At 41.8% G+C, this 18,504-nt stretch overlaps 1 protein-coding gene across 1 annotated transcript in view; it reads right to left on the bottom strand.

Moving 5' to 3' along the window:
• Positions 1 to 18,504, bottom strand: part of suclg2 (succinate-CoA ligase GDP-forming subunit beta) — a 116,193-nt gene that overhangs the window by 61,086 nt on the left and 36,603 nt on the right. Inside the window, exons 3-7 of the mRNA XM_085405933.1 lie at positions 15,676 to 15,775; positions 14,519 to 14,609; positions 12,771 to 12,923; positions 10,614 to 10,703; positions 8,627 to 8,723 (exon numbers count right to left, since the gene is read on the bottom strand). Coding sequence (XP_085262059.1) covers positions 8,627 to 8,723; positions 10,614 to 10,703; positions 12,771 to 12,923; positions 14,519 to 14,609; positions 15,676 to 15,775 — 531 coding nt within the window. The remainder of the gene's footprint in view (positions 1 to 8,626; positions 8,724 to 10,613; positions 10,704 to 12,770; positions 12,924 to 14,518; positions 14,610 to 15,675; positions 15,776 to 18,504) is intronic.

Raw genomic sequence — 18,504 nt, 5'->3', positions numbered from 1 at the left:
CAAAAAAATACAAATTTTCCACCCTTGAGAAATTTTCCTTCTCCAAACACGTCTGTCGAAAGCCTGCAAGAAAATAGCTGTGCTCCCTTGCGACGTGTGAACAAATCGAAGCAAAGAATGAGCTGATGTTAATGTGAAGCCCTTCTACAAAGCCTGCTTCAATCACAACACCTGCGTCTTCCTTCTTTAAAAAAAAAAAAGAAAAAAAAAATCATACCCCTCGTATAAATTCAGTTTTTTTAAGGACTCATTTTCTGCATTAATATTCATAACGAATCACACAAAAACATTGTCGTGTGAGTGTTTGATAACTTTGAGCAAGCATCTTTTTTTGAGGAAACTAAGGATCAAAGAAGTGATGCATCTTCAGCACGCTGTAATAGTGTATGACACATCACACTCAATCTGTGTTCAGCTCCAAAGACAAGACAATCACTCTTATTTCTTTGAGAGAAAAATAAAAACAAAAACCAACGTTTGGCAGCGTCACAAGCGCTGGAATAATGCTTTGTGACTTCCTATAACAGCCTTCTCATGTGAATGACGAGCACTTGAATTGTTTTCCTGCTAACCTCCATTTTTGTCACTAGGGGAAATCAAGGTGACTGAAATTTACCCATATCTCTGTTCTTCTGTGTGACTGGAAGTGCTTGCTTCCAACAGGGATTACGCCATACAGGAAAAATACATCAAGAAATTATAGAAGCAGAAACTTTACTCTTACATTACTCTTACTGGACACAACAGTTTGCTAGTGCCTGCTACAAATGAGAGGAGGACAGAAATGTGAACTGCTCTTGGTGACTTTCAAATAAAGTAAGGGGCCGTGAAATGGTATTTTACTTTAAAATTGAACAATCCTGGTAGATATTGGATCCAATTGTATTCTACTGTGCAAAAATCTTGAATCATGTCTTTATCTTTTTCCTCCAAGAAGACAGACTTTCTTGTAATTTTTAAAATTTTTTTTGATCAATAGTGCTCCAGGCTTTCTGAAGGCCTTTCAAAGTTTTTCATTAAACCATTAAAAGTCGCCTTTTCTCTCCAGTCCTTGTACCTGACCATTTTCAGAGGAATTTTTGTTTTGTTAAGCCCTTTAACACTGACCTATGATACATTCAAGTATATGAAAAAAAAGGTACTCGACTCAAGGATGAACTACTGTTGTGGATTCATATAACTTGTATGTGAGTATCTTGGCATTATTAAGGAAACTGGATACATGGAGGACAAAAGAAGTAGCAAGCCTAAAAAGAAAATGAACAGACTTGAGATCCATCCACTCTTCATTGAATCAAAAATTCTTAATGAAGGGAAACGGGGTAGAAAAGGCCAAATACCACTGGGCTGAAAATTAGCGGCTGCAGGGCTGACGGAGTGATGAAAGCGCATTTGAAATTTTTGGTTCAACCCGTCTGGAGGAAGTCAGGAAAAACATACAACAGTGAGTGTCTGGAGCCATCTGTAAAACACAGTGGAGGCTGTGTCATGATTTTGGCTGTATTTCATTCACTTCAAATTTTGATCTATCAAGCAATACCATCAGGAAACTATCTGACTGGCAGCACTTTCATTTTTTTTAACATTACGATCCCGAACAAACCGTCAATGCAGTAAAAATATACCTGGATAGAGAAAACACACAGTGAAACACCATCACTCAGACACAACAGTCACTGTCCCCGGAGTCCAATCAGCAACATTGCTGAACTGAACAGGCAGCCAACATCCAAAGAAGAGCTTTGAATGTCCTTCAAGAAGCTTTGAGATCTATTTGATAGGTTTGTAGCATAAACCTATTCGCTGGAACGTTAAGACAATATAATTACACTGCAAGCAAGACGCAAGTAGGCAAACTTCTTCATGTTACTCGTGCACGGGAGAGAACCGTTCCTTCGCTTGACCCCAGTAGCTCTCGTCCGTTCTCCCGTACCACTGTTCTTTTATTGAGGTTACATGAATATGCATAAGTTCATTAACATATGACGTCTACATACACACAAAGAGTACCTTGCCTGTGTGTGTGTGTGTGTGTGTGTGTGTGTGTGTGTGTGTGTGTGTGTGTGTGTGTGTGTGTGTGTGTGTGTGTGTGTGTGTGTGGACTGCTGATCAAAGGGTCAAACATCCTTGGTCAGGAAGAGGGTAGCCTCCCCCTCACCCTAGATAACACGGTGAGGAAGTCCTGCAGTTCATCTAAACAAAGAGCACTTAGACTAGAACAGACGCAACTACGTTAATCCTACCATAAAACAATAAGACACGGTATGACCTCTCATGCTCCCAAAGTGCTGTCTAATACACACAAAGTTTGCAGACTATCAAGGATCAAAACCTCTACCAATCTACAACTAATTACAAAACTCTAAGCATATATAAGTAAATATTTCTAAGCATAAATGACAATCAACAATACAAATCTAACACTATTTCTGAGGATTACTTCAGGAAATGCCAAGAAAGGTTTGCTTAGAGAGTTCAGGCTGTGCTCAAGATAAAGTTGGTCTTACCAAATGTTGAGTTTTAAGCTCAGTAGAATTTAATTAACTCTCTCTTTGCCTTATATATTGTATTTCCATGGATGTTTGCGTGTTTCAGTAAATCATTGCACCCCTTTTTCCATTATCCTAGCAAAATATAAAGAAATAAGGGGGGATTTAAGACTGTACTTCTAAATTACTAATCTAAGACACTTTTCAATGACTGAAATATCCCATCTTTTTATTAACTACTTTTAGGGCTGCCACAAACAATTATTTTGATAGTCGACTAGTCACAGATTATTTTTGCGATTAGTCGACTAATCAGATCATGCAAGTATTAGACGTAAAACTACAGCTTATTGCACCAGCAGCATCTGCTCTTATATAACTATCATTAGCTTACAGCTTTAAGTGTTTAAGGTCTGTGCTAACTAAAAATAAAGACAAGATGATAGTTTATTAAATTTGAATGAAATTTGCAGATTGTTTCAGTGAAGTTTAATAAACTCCTTGCTATCTAAAATATAACAGGACACTGGAGTATATTCTGGAGCATCTCACACTTCTGATAATCAGCTGTCTGCTTGACGTTTATTCAGCTGTGTAAAAACTATAACTTTGATCTCAGCCAAACCGATTAACTCAGGAACAAATAAAACACTAAAAAAAAGCCAAACAATAACATTTCCAAGTTATCTAAGTGACTCATATATCATGTTTAACCTGAGTAGCGAAAGACCGCGGTGGGTTTGAAAACGATTTGCCGGGAGTCCGGTGTTCTCACGGGCTCTAGTGAGCCTTGCCCCCGGCTAGCTATCGAGCTAGTGGGTAACAGACATCTCCGAAAACGTCGGAGCGCTTTTGAAAATATGTGGTGTCTTGATAAACTGAGCAGATATTTGAGGTTTACACAGCTACATTCTTGCCTGAAAATATGTTAAACGTTTATTTTGTGACCCAGAAAGAATAATAAGAGTAACATTAAAACTAACTAGCTGCCGCCATTGTTGGAAACTGAGCTGGGCTGCGCTATGAATTCTGGGACCAGTGTTGCCAACTCCTCAGTAAGGAAAATCGCTATTGGTTGTCCTAAAAGTCGCTAGAAGTCGCTAAATGACGTCATCGCCTAATTTGCATAATTGGTCATGCTAATCTAATTGTAACCCATGTTGTTGGAGAGAGAAATAACATCGTGGAAGAGACATAAAGTGAGTAAAAAACTTCCTAAATGCATTTAGAGTTTAGAACTACAAATTAAATTTCTTTTAGCAATTATTGTTTTTTTAATGTCACAATTCCAACCCTGCTCCTTTACCCGGGCTTGGACCGGCAAAAGTGACCCGAAATAGGCGCTCTGGTGGAGTTACTTTGTGTCTGTGTTTATAAGTAGTTTTAAACCTTGTAATCCACAAAACAGCATAAGAGTAAAAGAGTAAAAGAAGAACTGACTGCGTTACAGCACCCGCTGCATATGGCTAATATGCAGTCTCTGGAGAACAAGCTGTGCGAGCTTCGGGCACGGATCTCATTCCAGCGAGAGATGCGGGACTGCTGCGTGATCTGCCTCACAGAAACCTGGCTATCGGACAAAGTACCGGACTCCGCAATACAACTGCCGGGGTTCTCTGTGCACCGCGCGGACAGGTCACAGGATCTTACTGGGAAAAGCAGAGGCGGTGGTGTGTGTTTCATGATCAACAACAGCTGGTGTGATTATGCGAACGTGCACCCGGTCAAATCCTTCTGCTCACCGGACCTGGAGTACCTGATGATTAAGTGCCGGCCATTCTGGCTACCGAGGGAATTTACAGCAGTGATTATTACGGCTGTTTACATTCCCCCACAAGCCGACACTGACCGTGCACTCAGGGAACTGTACAGCGCGATCAGCAGCGAGGAAACCGCACACCCAGAGGCAGCGTTTATCACAGCCGGAGACTTTAATAAGGGAAACCTGAAGAAAGTCTCACCAAAACTCCATCAACACATCCTTTTCAACACACGTGGAAACCGGCAACTCGACCACTGTTACACCTCTTTCCGGGATGCGTACAAAGCCCTCCCCCGCGCCCCATTCGGCCAATCAGATCACTGCTCCATCCTGCTCCTGCCCGCCTACAGGCAGAAGCTGAAACAGGAAGCTCCAACCCGGAGGGCGGTGCACTGTTGGACGGACCAATCGGAGTCTGCGCTGCGGGACTGTTTTGATCACGCGGACTGGGAAATGTTTCACGTGGCCGCCAGAGACATTGATGAATACACAGACTCAGTCTGTGGATTTATCAGGAAATGCGTGGAAGATGTCGTCCCATCCAGAACAGTCAAATCCTTCCCAAATCAAAAACCCTGGATTAACGGAGATGTTCGCGCGGCACGGAACACCGCCTTTGCCTCCGCGAACACATCGGACTACAAACACGCACATTACCAACTCCGGAAGACGATCAAAGCAGCCAAACGTGAGTACAGGGACAGGGTGGAACAACAGTTTGACAACCCTCGGAGTATGTGGCAGGGACTAAACACGATCACAGACTTTAGAGGGAAAACCAGCACACCGCAGACCACGGCCTCTCTGTGTGAGGATCTAAACGTATTCTACGCTAGATTCGACACAGCGAACACCATGAGACCGGACAGTGTGCGCACCGCGGATGACGTCAGTGCGCACACTGTGTCTGAGGAGGATGTGCGGAAGTGCTTCAGGAAGGTGAACGCACGCAAAGCTACTGGTCCGGACGGGATTCCCGGCCGCGTCCTCAGGTCATGCGCGGCTCAGCTGGCTGGAGTGTTCACGCACATCTTCAACCTTTCCCTCTCTCTGTCTGTAGTCCCAGCCTGCTTCAAAATGGCCACCATCGTCCCTGTACCCAAATCCTCCACCATCTCCTCATTGAACGACTGGCGACCTGTAGCCCTGACCCCCATCGTAAGCAAATGCTTCGAGAAGCTGGTCAGGGACTTCATCTGCTCTGCACTACCCGACTCACTGGACCCTCTACAGTTTGCATACCGCCACAACAGGTCCACTGATGATGCCATAGCCCTGACACTACACACTGCCCTGTCACACCTGGAGAAGAGAGACACGTATGTGAGGATGCTGTTTGTAGATTACAGCTCAGCATTCAATACCATCGTTCCCTCGAAGCTGGACAGGAAACTGCAGGATCTAGGACTGAGCAGCTCCCTCTGCAGCTGGATCCTTAGCTTCCTGTCTGACAGACGCCAGGTGGTCAGACTGGGCAGCATCACCTCATCCCCCATCACACTGAACACTGGTGCTCCACAGGGGTGTGTACTGAGCCCTCTCCTGTACTCACTCTACACCTACGACTGCACAGCCACTAACAGCTCCAACATCATTGTGAAGTTTGCGGACGGCACTACAGTGGTGGGTCTTATCACCAACGGTGATGAGACGGCTTACAGGGAGGAGGTCAGCGCCCTGACCCACTGGTGTCAAGACAACCATCTCACCCTCAACGTCGCAAAGACAAAGGAGTTGATAGTGGACTTCCGGAGGTGCAGAGAAGTACACACCCCCATCACCATCAACGGCGCTGCTGTGGAGAGAGTGAGCAGCTTCCGGTTCCTTGGCGTACACCTGGCTGAGGATCTTACGTGGTCAGTACACATAAACAAAACAGTGAAGAAGGCGCAGCAGCGCCTCTTCTTTCTCAGGAGACTGAAAAGATTCGGCATGAGCCCCCGCATCCTCAGGACCTTCTATCGCTGTGCCATTGAGAGCATCCTCACTGGATGCATCACCACCTGGTATGGCAACAGCACCGCCTACAACTGCAAAGCTCTCCAGCGAGTAGTGCGGTGCTCTGAACGGATAATTGGAGGTGAGCTTCCCTCCCTCCAAGACATCTACAGGAAGCGGTGCCTGAGGAAAGCGGGGAGGATCATCAAGGACTCCAGTCACCCCAGCCATAAACTGTTCAGACTGCTTCCATCAGGAAGGAGGTTCTGCAGCATCCGGTCCCGTACCAGCAGACTGAGAGACAGCTTTTTCCATCAGGCCATCAGACTGCTGAACACGTCATAGACACCTCAGCTTCACTACTGGAACTTCAACATTATGCACTCCACACTGTATATAAATGCCACTTGTTTTGCACATATTCAACTCTGTATATTTTATATATTTTATTATTATTATTATTATTATTATTTTATTTTTTTACTATTTAATTTGTAAAAATGTGTACACACACACACACACACACACACACACACACACACACACACACACAGGAAAATATTTAGTATACACATCCAGAAATGCATACACTATTATATATTGTACATATATTTATTAGTTTCAGGTTGGCCATTCTTGTATTTTGCTCGTTTGTGTTGTTGTGTTTGCACATCTCTGTTGCTTGTGGGGCTCGCACACAAGAATTTCACTCGCATGTGCTGTGCCAGTGTGCCTGCACATGTGATGTGACAATAAAAAGTGATTTGATTTGCTTGTTGAGAGTAAAAGCGATACGTGCTTTCACGTCTTATTTTAGCGATTTTTTTTTTTAGAAAAAAAGTCGCTAAGGGGTCTGAAAACTCGCTAAATATAGCGACAAAGTCACTAAGTTGGCAACACTGTCTGGGACACAGCTCCTTCTTCTTCGGGGTTTAACGGCAGCTGGCATCCTTGTACATGCAGTGCTGCCATCTTCTGTTTCAGTCCGTTATTACACTCTTAAATCCTACTACTTATTCCTGCGTCTTTTGGTATCTTACACAGCTTCAAACGACGCGTCGACTTAAATCAGTCGTTGACGATTTTGATAGTCGACGTAATCGTGACTAGTCGACTAATCGTGGCAGCCGTAACTACTTCTGCAGCAGCACAAAGTCAGACATGTTGATCAAGGCCAACACCTTAATCATTGCTTGTTTCTTAGAAAATTTAGCATTACTATTTTACAGTTTGTCATTTGGCTCATGTGTCTCATCTGATCATTTATACATGAAGTACAAAGAGTTAAGAGACAATATTTATTGCTTGACGACACAATAAATTTATCTTGAATATAATTACTGAAAGTTAATTTCAATAGACTGAGCGTGTAATAGGCTAAGCTTCACTCCAATAAACATTGTCGAGTGAAGATGATAATTGCTCAACCTTTTAATAATCTCCCTTTCATCCATTCAGAGACACTTACAGACATATTCCAAGTTAAGTACTTTTGGCTGAGCACATGCATTTGGAATAAGGCCAGTTTACAACGACACAATTATAGAAAATAATTCCTTTGAGAATAGAACAAGTGAACAGTATGATAAATTAAATTGTTTTTGTGGTTTTTAAAGTGCTTTAGGGGCATTCCCCGATGCAACGTTTTTAACTTGGGAACTACTATTTCTTCCTATTATTTTGGAAATCTTAACATTTATACTTGATATATTTATAAATATAAACAGCATTATTTGTTGTTAGCTTTCCTATAAAGATTTGCTGGGATTACACAGAACATCTTGTGCGCATGCAAAATATGAAATAAATATGAAAATAATAAATATGAAATAAACGCTGATCAATTCAAAAACTACAAACGGTCATGCAAAGTTACCTATGTCAATATATTTTTAATTATGATACTTTACTTTATTTCATTAATGCTCCACTCAGAGCCCATAAGAGTTTCACAGAACATCTCAAAGTGGTTAATCTTCGCCGACCATAAATTAAAAGGCTGCGTCTGAAGCTGCCGCTGCTGCTATTCGTAGTCCCTCATTACTTGCTGATGATAGATTATATGCCTTCAGTTAATCATCAGCAACTAGGAAACATCAACAAACATGAACATGCTGTGAATATGGAAAGCTCTGCTCCCTGAAGCCATTTGGATTTTGATCCAGACAAAGTCATGCTGACAAGAAGCTGATGTCAGTGTGTTGCAATTACAGTACACTTCACATTCTGAAATGCATTTAGACCAGAGGAGCGAAGTGCTGCCTCTGTCTCGCAGTCGGTGATTAATATGTGGCAGCATCATGACGCTGAAATGCTGAGTTCTGCGTGTAAAATGTTTAATAGAAATTACAGACAGCAGGACGGCACACATCCAAAGACACACATGAAACAAACAAACATACAGGCAAGTATGTTTTTAAAAAATGATACAAAGTACCTTGTCCTTCGGGAGTCTCTCCGAGAGGATTGACTTCAACTTGAGTGGCGTCGACTTTCAGGAACAGATCATAGAGCCTCTTAATCTGATCTGCTGCCTGTGAGGTCCACAGAGGACAGTAATTACCTGATGGTTCGGCTCTGAGTAGTCAGCCCTGACAAGGCTGCTCAGCCTCCCACACAGGCTACATAAAACATGGCAAATCACCTTCAACATCGCCGTGTCTTTTTATGGCATTAATGTGTAAGGAAGGCAAAGTTAAATTACCTGGTGTTAGCACACCTTTCACTTGATTGCACATAGATGTAGTATCGATGCATACCTGTTTTGCTAATGTGCCTTTTGCATTTAAAAAACTGATATTTACAATGTGGAAAACAAATGTTGTCAGTGAGAATACGGGATATTAAACACGACTGCACTTAAACATTATCAATGAAATCCTCCTTTTAAAAGGAACCTCTTTTTAATTCTCTATAGCTTTGCTTCTTTAGTGACAAAGGCAGTCTGACAGTGCAGACAGACGCGCAAAAAATTGTATCTGCACAAAGCTCCCGTCGCCACACAGCTCCTTCAAAACAGTAAAGGTATTTTAGAAATGCTGTAATTATGTCTGAATTAAACAGCTTGGCAACTGACAAACAGCAACCAAGGAGAAGCGCACTAACAATGCACACAACTAACCAATCATTTTCTATTTCTCCCATTCCCTGTTTAAAATCAATTTCCTTTCAGTATCCAGCAAAAACAGGCCATAAAAAAGGATGCAATAAAAATGTCATCAAATCAAGTTTGCTTCACAAAGGCAGATTTGATTTTTACTTTTTTGTAATTTATATATTTCATTATTCTATGTGCTAGGATTTGAGTTATCTGATTTCTCATGCCAGTCAGAGCTTGTGCAAAAGAAAACAAATTAAGCCCTTTTTATACTGGACAAACATCTGACTTTTCTCTACAGCGGGAAAGGGTACAGCTGCATTTATCATCAGTCAAATGACTCTAGTCTGCTTGACGGCGTTTCTGGGTATTTATCGGCTCTGCCTTCAATCTGCAGTGATGGAAACATGACTTGCAGATTTTCTGTCCTTTTCCAGCACAAAGCTGTGACGTCGGCTTACATTCTTGACATGGCATGCAAGGCCGAAAGTCTGGCTGCTGTGTGGCTTTAGGCCCACACTGTGAAGCCTTTCATAGCTCACAGACACTGTAAACACACCTGTCACCTCCCCGGCAAGGTGCCGTTAACCCACAGACACAATTCAGCCTTTTTTTATACTGTATATGGGCAACAGCCTGCATGGATTTGCTAACAATAGCAATCACACAAACCAGAAGTTAACTGTTTTTTCCAGTGCTCGTGACGGCAAATGTGAAACAACACATAGAAAATCTGAATAAAAATCAAAATTTGTGTAAATTTGCCCAGAAATAAATACTTGAAATTTTGCCATAAAAATAGGGTTTAATACTAAGAGGCAAAAAAAAAAAAAAGATCTAAAGTAATCTTAACCGAGCACACATTTTATTCAGACTGTGAGCTTTGCCTACTGCTGTGCTAATCTTCCTCAGCTTTATTTTCAGAGCAAATGCCTGAACATGACTCAAAACTTTGGGGAGAGGAGAGAAAATGTTTGTTTCACTGTCCTCAAAATCATAACTGGCCCACTGAGATGAGTTTTAGTGGCTAACGCATGATTCACTCACAAAATCAGTGTGTGCCATGTTCTACCAAATAATGATATCGTTAGTACTGTAAGCTCCCTAAGCCTGGCACAGTGCTGTGCCTCACTGCCAAGTATGACAACAGACCACCTGGCAAGTCAGCATAGTATAATGACACTTCACAACTTGCCTCTGGAAAACTAATAATAGCCAAAGTATGGCCTATTTATGACTGGGCAAGCATCTGCCTGCCTACATATATATGAATGTCAGAATCACTGATCCTTCTTTGTGACTTTAAAGCCTTCCATGGGCCCATTACCTGTCTCTGCAGAGCTCCTTTGAAACCCAAATTAGCTGCCATGCGAAGTGCCTGGTCGTCTCTCACACCTTCAAAGATATCTATGGCTTCCTGGTAGATTTGTAGAGAATATGCAAGACAGAGGAAGACAAACAAACGAAGACAAGAAGTAAACATTAGGCTATATCCTAAATAAACTATGCAATATATTTCTGATAATCATACACAGAATGGACCAACTCTCTAACAGCAATAGGCTGTCTATGAAGATGATCACAATACCTCCCAAAAATATATCTAAAAGTGCTCATCACACTCATCAAACTTTTTATAAATGCTTATGATTATCTTATTAATGAGTGCTTATTTGTAGTAGCTGAAGCAATCCCTGAGGTACTAGTGGAGCATCTGCACATGTACGAACTGTTTCTTTCCTAAACCATGTCATTCATTTTCCTTTGTAGACCACAAAATACGTAAACTGTACAAAACCAGAATCAGACACCAGAGTTATAGCTTGCACAAAGCAGGAGTACAGTAACATGGTGTAACATAATAAAATTTCAGGGAGCATATCCATCACCAAGACCAATGCCAGTTTGCAAAATTGAAGAAAGTGATCCAGATCTATCCTTTTAGATCCTTTACCCACATTCCACTGGGTTTTTATAACATGCAGGTAATTTATGCATAATGCATCGACTGATCTGTGGGAAGTTCTGGGCATGTGTGTTTATTAGGATTGGGCAATTGGCTCCATATTCAAATCGTTCTATCCTCCCCCTTTAGCACTGCTGATGACTGATAGCATCATTGTTGGCAGAGGAGGTTATCCGTCCTCCATAAAGCAGAGTGTGTGACCCAAAAAAGCACATGGTTCAGAGAGAAACGGTGGCTGATTAGAAGCTGAACATATATAAATAAGACTTGCTGGCTCTTTTACTTATTTACCTCACACCTACAGTTTTATTCCATTTAAAATATCTCACCTGCTTCTTCTGCACTTTTCACCAACTATTCCTATGCACGTTCTTCACTGACAGAAACCCCCGCGGGGAAACAAAAAGTTAAGGAGACCATATATAAAGAAACTGCAGTCACATTAAGCTCCAGGATAAAGGAGGACAAAAAGTCAGCCTGGCAGCCTAATATATCCTCCTGTTTTCTCTCTTTTGATGATGATGGATCAGTGTCAAGTCCGGGCATGAACCTGTGTGCACGCTCCTGTGGAGGCACGTCTGTGTTCCAAGTGCTGGTTAGATGTGGAAGTGCAAAATCAAACTGTAGTGAAGCAGATTCAGTTTATTATGAATTTCATAGTAATGATAATTTCATGTATCAATGTGGAAATTAGGTTTTTATTTAAAAAAAAAAAGTCAACTTGATGGTGCTCACTTTGACACCATCATCCTTCAGCAAAACCCAAGTGTTTGCATTTCATCTGGTAGGAAACATGACTTCAGCAGCCTAATCTTCACTGCCCATCTCCTATTTACAACATCATTACTGCTTCACCTATTGGTGACATCTCATCCATCTGTACAGACAGTCTGTAGCACCAAACAGGGCTGGACAATAACTATTTTAATCATTTTGTTTGATAGTAAAACCACGCATTTCTCATTTATAGAAGCTCTACAGTCTTTGGTGAAGTTAATGTAACGTAATTGTCTCAGCTTGATGTTTCACAACGCACATTAGCAAAATAAGATACACGTATATAACCTTTGGAGGTAGCCATCTGTAAACGCTTCAAGGTTACATCTGCTAACGACGATGAGGCCGTGCTGTCGAGAAGCTGTAAATAAAATCTCATTAATGGCAAAAGAAAACATCGAAGGCTGTGTGTGTTTGCACATGTTAAACTCCAGTGTGTTCCTGTATGCGTGTGCCGTGTTCAGCTTCTGCTGTGTGTGCGCGAACAGATCTCAGCTTCCATCTGGAAACTCGGTATGATTTCAACACCCCCCCCACCAAAACCTTTATCAGTTTTAAAGTAAGATGGTGAGGGGATTATAAAGAGCTCCACTGTGCCAGTAAAGAACAAGCATCATGGTAAGATGTCTAATTCAAGGAAGTTTGGACTGCTCTCAAGTTTTTTTTCCCCCCCTCTTTCTTATTCTTGTAGCTGGTAATCACTGACAACTTAGAAATGACTGAAAAGCAGAAATGTTATACCTTAAAGATGAGTTCTGGGGTGCTGGCAGCCACCTCCTCGATATCCATACCTCCCTGGGGGCTTCCTACCATGACAGGACCATTGAAGGAGCGGTCCATTAGGATGGCAAAATATGTCTCCCTGGTAATATCCAGGGCCTCAGCAACCATCACCTGCACATTGCAAAGCAAAAACAGAGGGGCTGGATAGAAGAAGGTAGCTATGTTACTGATCTGACATCACTAAGAAAACATTATTATTAAGGGGAAAAAAAGGGAAATAAGTCATTTGTGTTCCCCTTTATTCCGACCAGTATTTACAAAAACTCCGAAAATGTTTAACTTTATCTTATAAAAGTAACACATTTACAACTAGCTGTACAAAACAAGAACATAAGCAGAGTGCAGAGATTGGCACAATCTACGTGCAACAGCTCTGAGGAAATGTCATCTGTTATCAATAAAAGAAACAGAGGCAAATAGAGAGGGATTGTGTGTTCATTCAGAAAGAGGGGCAGGAGGAAGCAAGCAAGAAGCCCATTTGAAAAGGAAAGGAAAAAAAAGACTTGACAGGAAACTATCAGTTCTGTGGTGGTTAATGGGGTGCAGGTTTGGTGGAAGGGGTGTTTGTTTGAACATGCACAGCCCTTATGTTCTGCTTCCACCTTATCGCCCAGTGAATGAGGATGGATCGGCTTTTCTGCGCTCCGTGTTAACAGACAGCGCTCCTATCTTCTTGTCCGAAAGTTGTTATCCCCACTCACTCAAACAACCTTTTAAGTTGCCTGTCGTTTGACTTATACCAGTTTCTTCTCTCAAACTAAACAAATTCTTTTCTCCACAGTCTATTTCTATCTTTCTCTGCCTCGCTCACCTGTCCCGCCTCGTTTCCTCATCTCTCATTCAGAGCTATGAGAGTGAAAATCCACACAGATACACGAGTGCTGCCCCTTATCTGTGTTGTAGGACGGGTTGAGCGTTGGTGTGTGCTCCCATTGGCAGGTTGACAGCTGAGCTCTGGCTGTCATCGGAAACGCCGGGTTCTGACTACACCGTTATTGTACTCGAGCCATTAGGCGGCTCTTTGCCACGTCAGATTTCTGTGCTGTGTGAGATTTTCTTGGTAAGACAATGATTGTAGATGTCCAATTGGTTTTCACTTCTCTTCTCAGTCAGATCTAATCCAGGTTTTGGCCATATGTTTGTGTCTTTTATCCGCCTTTGCCTTCTGCCTCAGACAGCGAGTTAACTCTGAGCTTGTTGAATTTTCTGTAGCCGCCGTCAATAAAAATGATGTGTGATGCTCATTTGATTCAACGTAAACTTTACAGGGGAAACAGAAACAGAGATGAGGAGAGACAAAGAGGAAGGCAGCAGGACACACAAACAAGCCACAGACTGAAACGGCTTCGTCACCTGGAAAACGTCTGTTTTCAGGGGGGACGACATGCAGCATGCGAGCAGAGAAAATAGTATTCCTGCTTGTTAGTGGCGCACAGAAACAGTTGTTTACCAGACACTTTAAATTCACAGTGGGTTCTGTTCAATTTATGCAATGAGCCATAACACCAGCTAGTGCAACCCAAAAGTAAACATCGGGGGCTAGCTACTATTAAAACTGAGCACAAAACAACAACAACAAAACTGATATTAATATGACAGAAATTAATTACTGGACTCAAAATGACTTGAAATGAGGTCAAAAAAAGGCAAGAAAAGATAGTGAGGGTAGAGATCTTTTCCTTCCCTCTGTCTCTGCAGTGGCTCACCGTTTTCACTTTCACTCCCTCTTTTGGTGTCTGCTTAGTAGTCAGGTTGAAACCCAGCATCTTATTGGCCAGCTCACCAACGACAGCGGGGCTAAAGGACAGAGGTTGTAGGTCAAACAATATCACTTCTTTGAAATAAATCTTTATCATAAAGCCAAAAAATAAAAGACTTCTAAAATAAAGGTGGAAAAAGCAGGAGGGGTCTACAGATGAAAGCGCATTTCTTCCCCTCTCAATAACTTTGTTCGGTTGAAAAGAAATATGTCTCAGCACTTTCTCGGTATTAGTCCAAAATATTCTGATGAAGGACAGCTTTTGGGTACACGTGCACACTGCTGTGAATCAAACTCCGCATTTTCTCTCCATTTAAAAGCAGCACGCATGCTGAGGCTGCTTCTGTTAGCCTGCTCTGCTTTTGCAAGTGAATACAAATGAAGCTCGGGGTTGTACTCATCCTTTGATAGATGAGAGGAAGGTGAACTGTGCACTCATGTCACTGTCTGGGGACGATGAACTTCACTGTATCTCACTTTGAAAACGTTTCCGGCCTTTCCGAACCCCGAAGTAGGGTGATGATGATACATACTTGGGACAATTGTCATAAATCACCTTTCTGCCTTTGCGGTGGCAGCAAGTTGTAGCTACCTTTACTAAGAAGACAGCATTTTTTTTTTTTTTTTATTTATGTATTTTATACGGGGGAAACTTGGTGGAGGGAAATGCAGTTCCTGAGCAAAGTAAAGCTCTTTTAAGATTTGTTTAGCCTTTTGAAAAATGCATAAGATTTCAGAGTGAGCCCTCATTGAAGAAATACATCCATCACACTTCGCAACTCTGAGCAGGAACAAAATAGTAGCACAAAACCCAATAAACCCGAGCGGGGAAACTGAAAATGGGGTGAGTAATGCTTCAGTCGACCTTAAAGCCCCTTTTTCAACATTTAATTGAGGGTAGTTGTTCGAAAACGAGACAGTGGAAGAAAGAAAAATGTTTATTTGCAGCCCAAGTAATCCTGACTGTGTCTTTGTGCCTAGGGAGCATCTTCAGAAAGCTCTTTGAGCCTCCTCGCTGTAAAAGCTGCTGTTGTTGGAGAAAATAACATCAATCTATTTCCTACAGTAACTCACAGTGTGAAATGCACGTAGGGGCATACTTACTCCTTCGTTAAGTGCACTCCACCTTTAAGGCCGCTGTCGAACACACCCTTGCCTCTGCCCCCGGCCAGAATCTGAGCTTTCAGCACGATCTCTTTGGCATCTGAACAACAGAGTGAGACAGACAGAGAGATAGAGAGAGGGAACGAGACAAAAGGAGGAGAAGAGAAAGTCAGACAGAGCACTTAAGATATAAGCTCATGCCCTTGAACGCACCCTTGAGCCTGTCAATTATTTGTCCATATGATTGAAGGAAGGAAAGAGGGAGGAAGAAAACAGAAGGCTGGCTAACATTCCTTAGCAGAGTGATCATCTGCAAGACTTTGACTTTAGTTTATACTAAGGTCCTGTTGTAATGCATCACAAAGTTAACTCTATTAAGTCTACAGACAGCCGGATGGTGGAAAATAAATATCTTTTGTAACCTAATGTTATTCTTCTTGGCTCAGACAGTGACAGGTCTTAACCTTCCCACCAACCCAACAGGACTCGTGGACAACATCCTTTCATATACATTTCAGATAAGACTTCCTTAAACACCAATTATAGTGCATTCCAGATCTAAGGGCTCCCAATGAGACATTCATCTGTTTATAGTCCAGTAAAGAACATACCAGTTTTATCAATGGACACTTAAGTCCATTAATTAATGTTTTTTAAAGAAAAAGTACAGGTGGTTTAACTTGTCAACAGCATAAATGCATCTTTTAAAGATTATTTTTTGGGGCATTTTAACCTTTATTTGATAGTACAGCAGTGAAAACAGACAAAAAAAGTGGGGAGACAGAAGAGAGAGAAGGAGACACAGGTCAGCTTGAACCTGGGCTGCTGCACTATAGCCTTGTGGCATATGATCACCTGTTCACTCACTGAGGTAAACTGGATCTCTGAAATGCATTTTTTAAATAAATAAAAAGCAAAGGAAAATAAAAACCTCTGACCTGATGCTGGTGTTAGCTCAAAGGTCAAAGAAATACGAAACTAATGTGAAAAAACAAACAAACATCTGTCTCAGCTGCTGAAAATGGTAAATACGAACAATATGAAGGGACATTAGCAGGAACACAACCTGGATGAAAAAGCAGTGTTATACTTACAAAGCATTTTTGTCACTAAGCTCCATGCTTAATCATAATGTCAATAAAGCTCCTTTCAGCTGCTCTCTTATTCAAAAAGGGGTCGCCACAGCCGGTAGCTTCACATTTGATTTGGCAGATATTTATTTATTTAACATTAGACGCCCTTCCTGATAAAACCTCTCTGGAATTTGTGTCTCCTGCTGGGATTTTAACCAGGGAGCTTCTGCTGTTGGGCGGAAGTATAAAGCACTACACAATGTAGAGCCACTAACTGCGATGTCAGTACTGATTAAAATAACTGTGATGATCATTTTGGAGTTATCAGAGTATTAGTAGAACTACTTTCCCAAAGAAGTCAAAATCCTGGTGGCTATGCTAAACAGTACAGGAGAGCTTCTGAAGAACAGAAATGTCTACCAATTTCAGGTGATTGAATTTAACATATAAGCTAAAGTGGTGGACACACTGACAGAGGATTACCATTTCTGGGGTGATTGCCATTATGATAAATTTAAGAATTAAAAGATCCACATAAGGAAGAAGGAAAATAAAAACTTGGTAAAGCATTGAAGTCTTGGAAGTTTGGAAACATGACCTTGCCCTAATTACTTAACCACCCAGCATCCCCTTCGCTGTCACTGCCACCTTCCAAGCAGTCGCATCAGGAGGTCGTCTCTGAGCTCTCTTACCCACAATCCCGCACTATTCAAATGGATCAGAGGACACTTGATGAAAGATGGTCTACAGTTAGGTTATTATTATCTAGGTGGGGAGAGTTCAACCTTTGACAGGTGGCTGCCAGCACGTTGGGAAGTGGGTGGAGGGGGCGTAGAAACGTGGTTAAGAAGACACCTTGACCTTGGCTCCTCCCTTGATGGCATTTAAAAAAATAAAAACTCTTGACGTCTAAGGGAAGGGTGGAATAGATCGAGGACCTGGTGAAGCTGGAGGGGCTAAAAATGTTTTCCATGTTCACTGTTGCTGCAGTTTAAAACAAAAAAAAAGGAGGAAAGGGGGGGGGGGGAAGAAAAAAGGACCCAGGGAATACAGGCTTGGACAGGGTGACAGGGATTAAACTAACACTGCATTAGTGAGGCCCGTTCTGCAAGGAGAGTTAAAGGCTGAGGGGAGAGGGGAAGCGAAAGCATGAAGAGATGGAGAGAGAATGAAAGGTGAGCTCGTATGCAAAAGGCTTTGAGAGCAGTTATAAATGAATAAATATGTTAATAAAAAAACTGCTACTGCACAAAATTAAAAAGAGTTCAAAGCAAGATGAGAAAGCATGTCCTGCGGGCATGTGCAGCGGAGAGGGACAGCACAGAGGAAATGACTTTTGCTTTAAAAAGAAGAAATAATATATAGAAAAAAGAAGCAAGTTAAAGAACAAGGATGTGGCCCAGCAGGGAGGTTGCATCATTGAGGTGTGAAGAAAGGTAAAGAACTAAGATAAGACGTCATAGCAAGTACACTAAAATATATAGAAGAAGAAAAGGGTATGTGGCGTGTTAAGGAAGGTAATGGTGTGAGAACAAGGCAGGTGTTCATTCTTGCTGCACTAGTAAGTGAAGCCAATCTGCACACAAAAGATATATAAGCAATTTCAGCATTTATGAATAGCCACAGAAGCTGTAATGTGCTGATAATAAGAGAAAACTTTAGAGGAAAAACAGAAGAAGCAGATATAATGTGATAAACTGTGAGTATTACCAATCACAAAGACAGCATGATTAAAAAGGACACACTTGCCTCTTCC

The sequence above is a fragment of the Rhamphochromis longiceps genome, linkage group LG5, assembly GCF_057381845.1.
Source record: "Rhamphochromis longiceps isolate RC_006_pf linkage group LG5, R_longiceps_female_GT1.1, whole genome shotgun sequence".
Classification (NCBI taxonomy): Eukaryota; Metazoa; Chordata; class Actinopteri; order Cichliformes; family Cichlidae; genus Rhamphochromis; species Rhamphochromis longiceps.
Note: the sequence above shows the minus strand (reverse complement) of the source record. Positions and strands in the feature narration are given on the sequence as shown.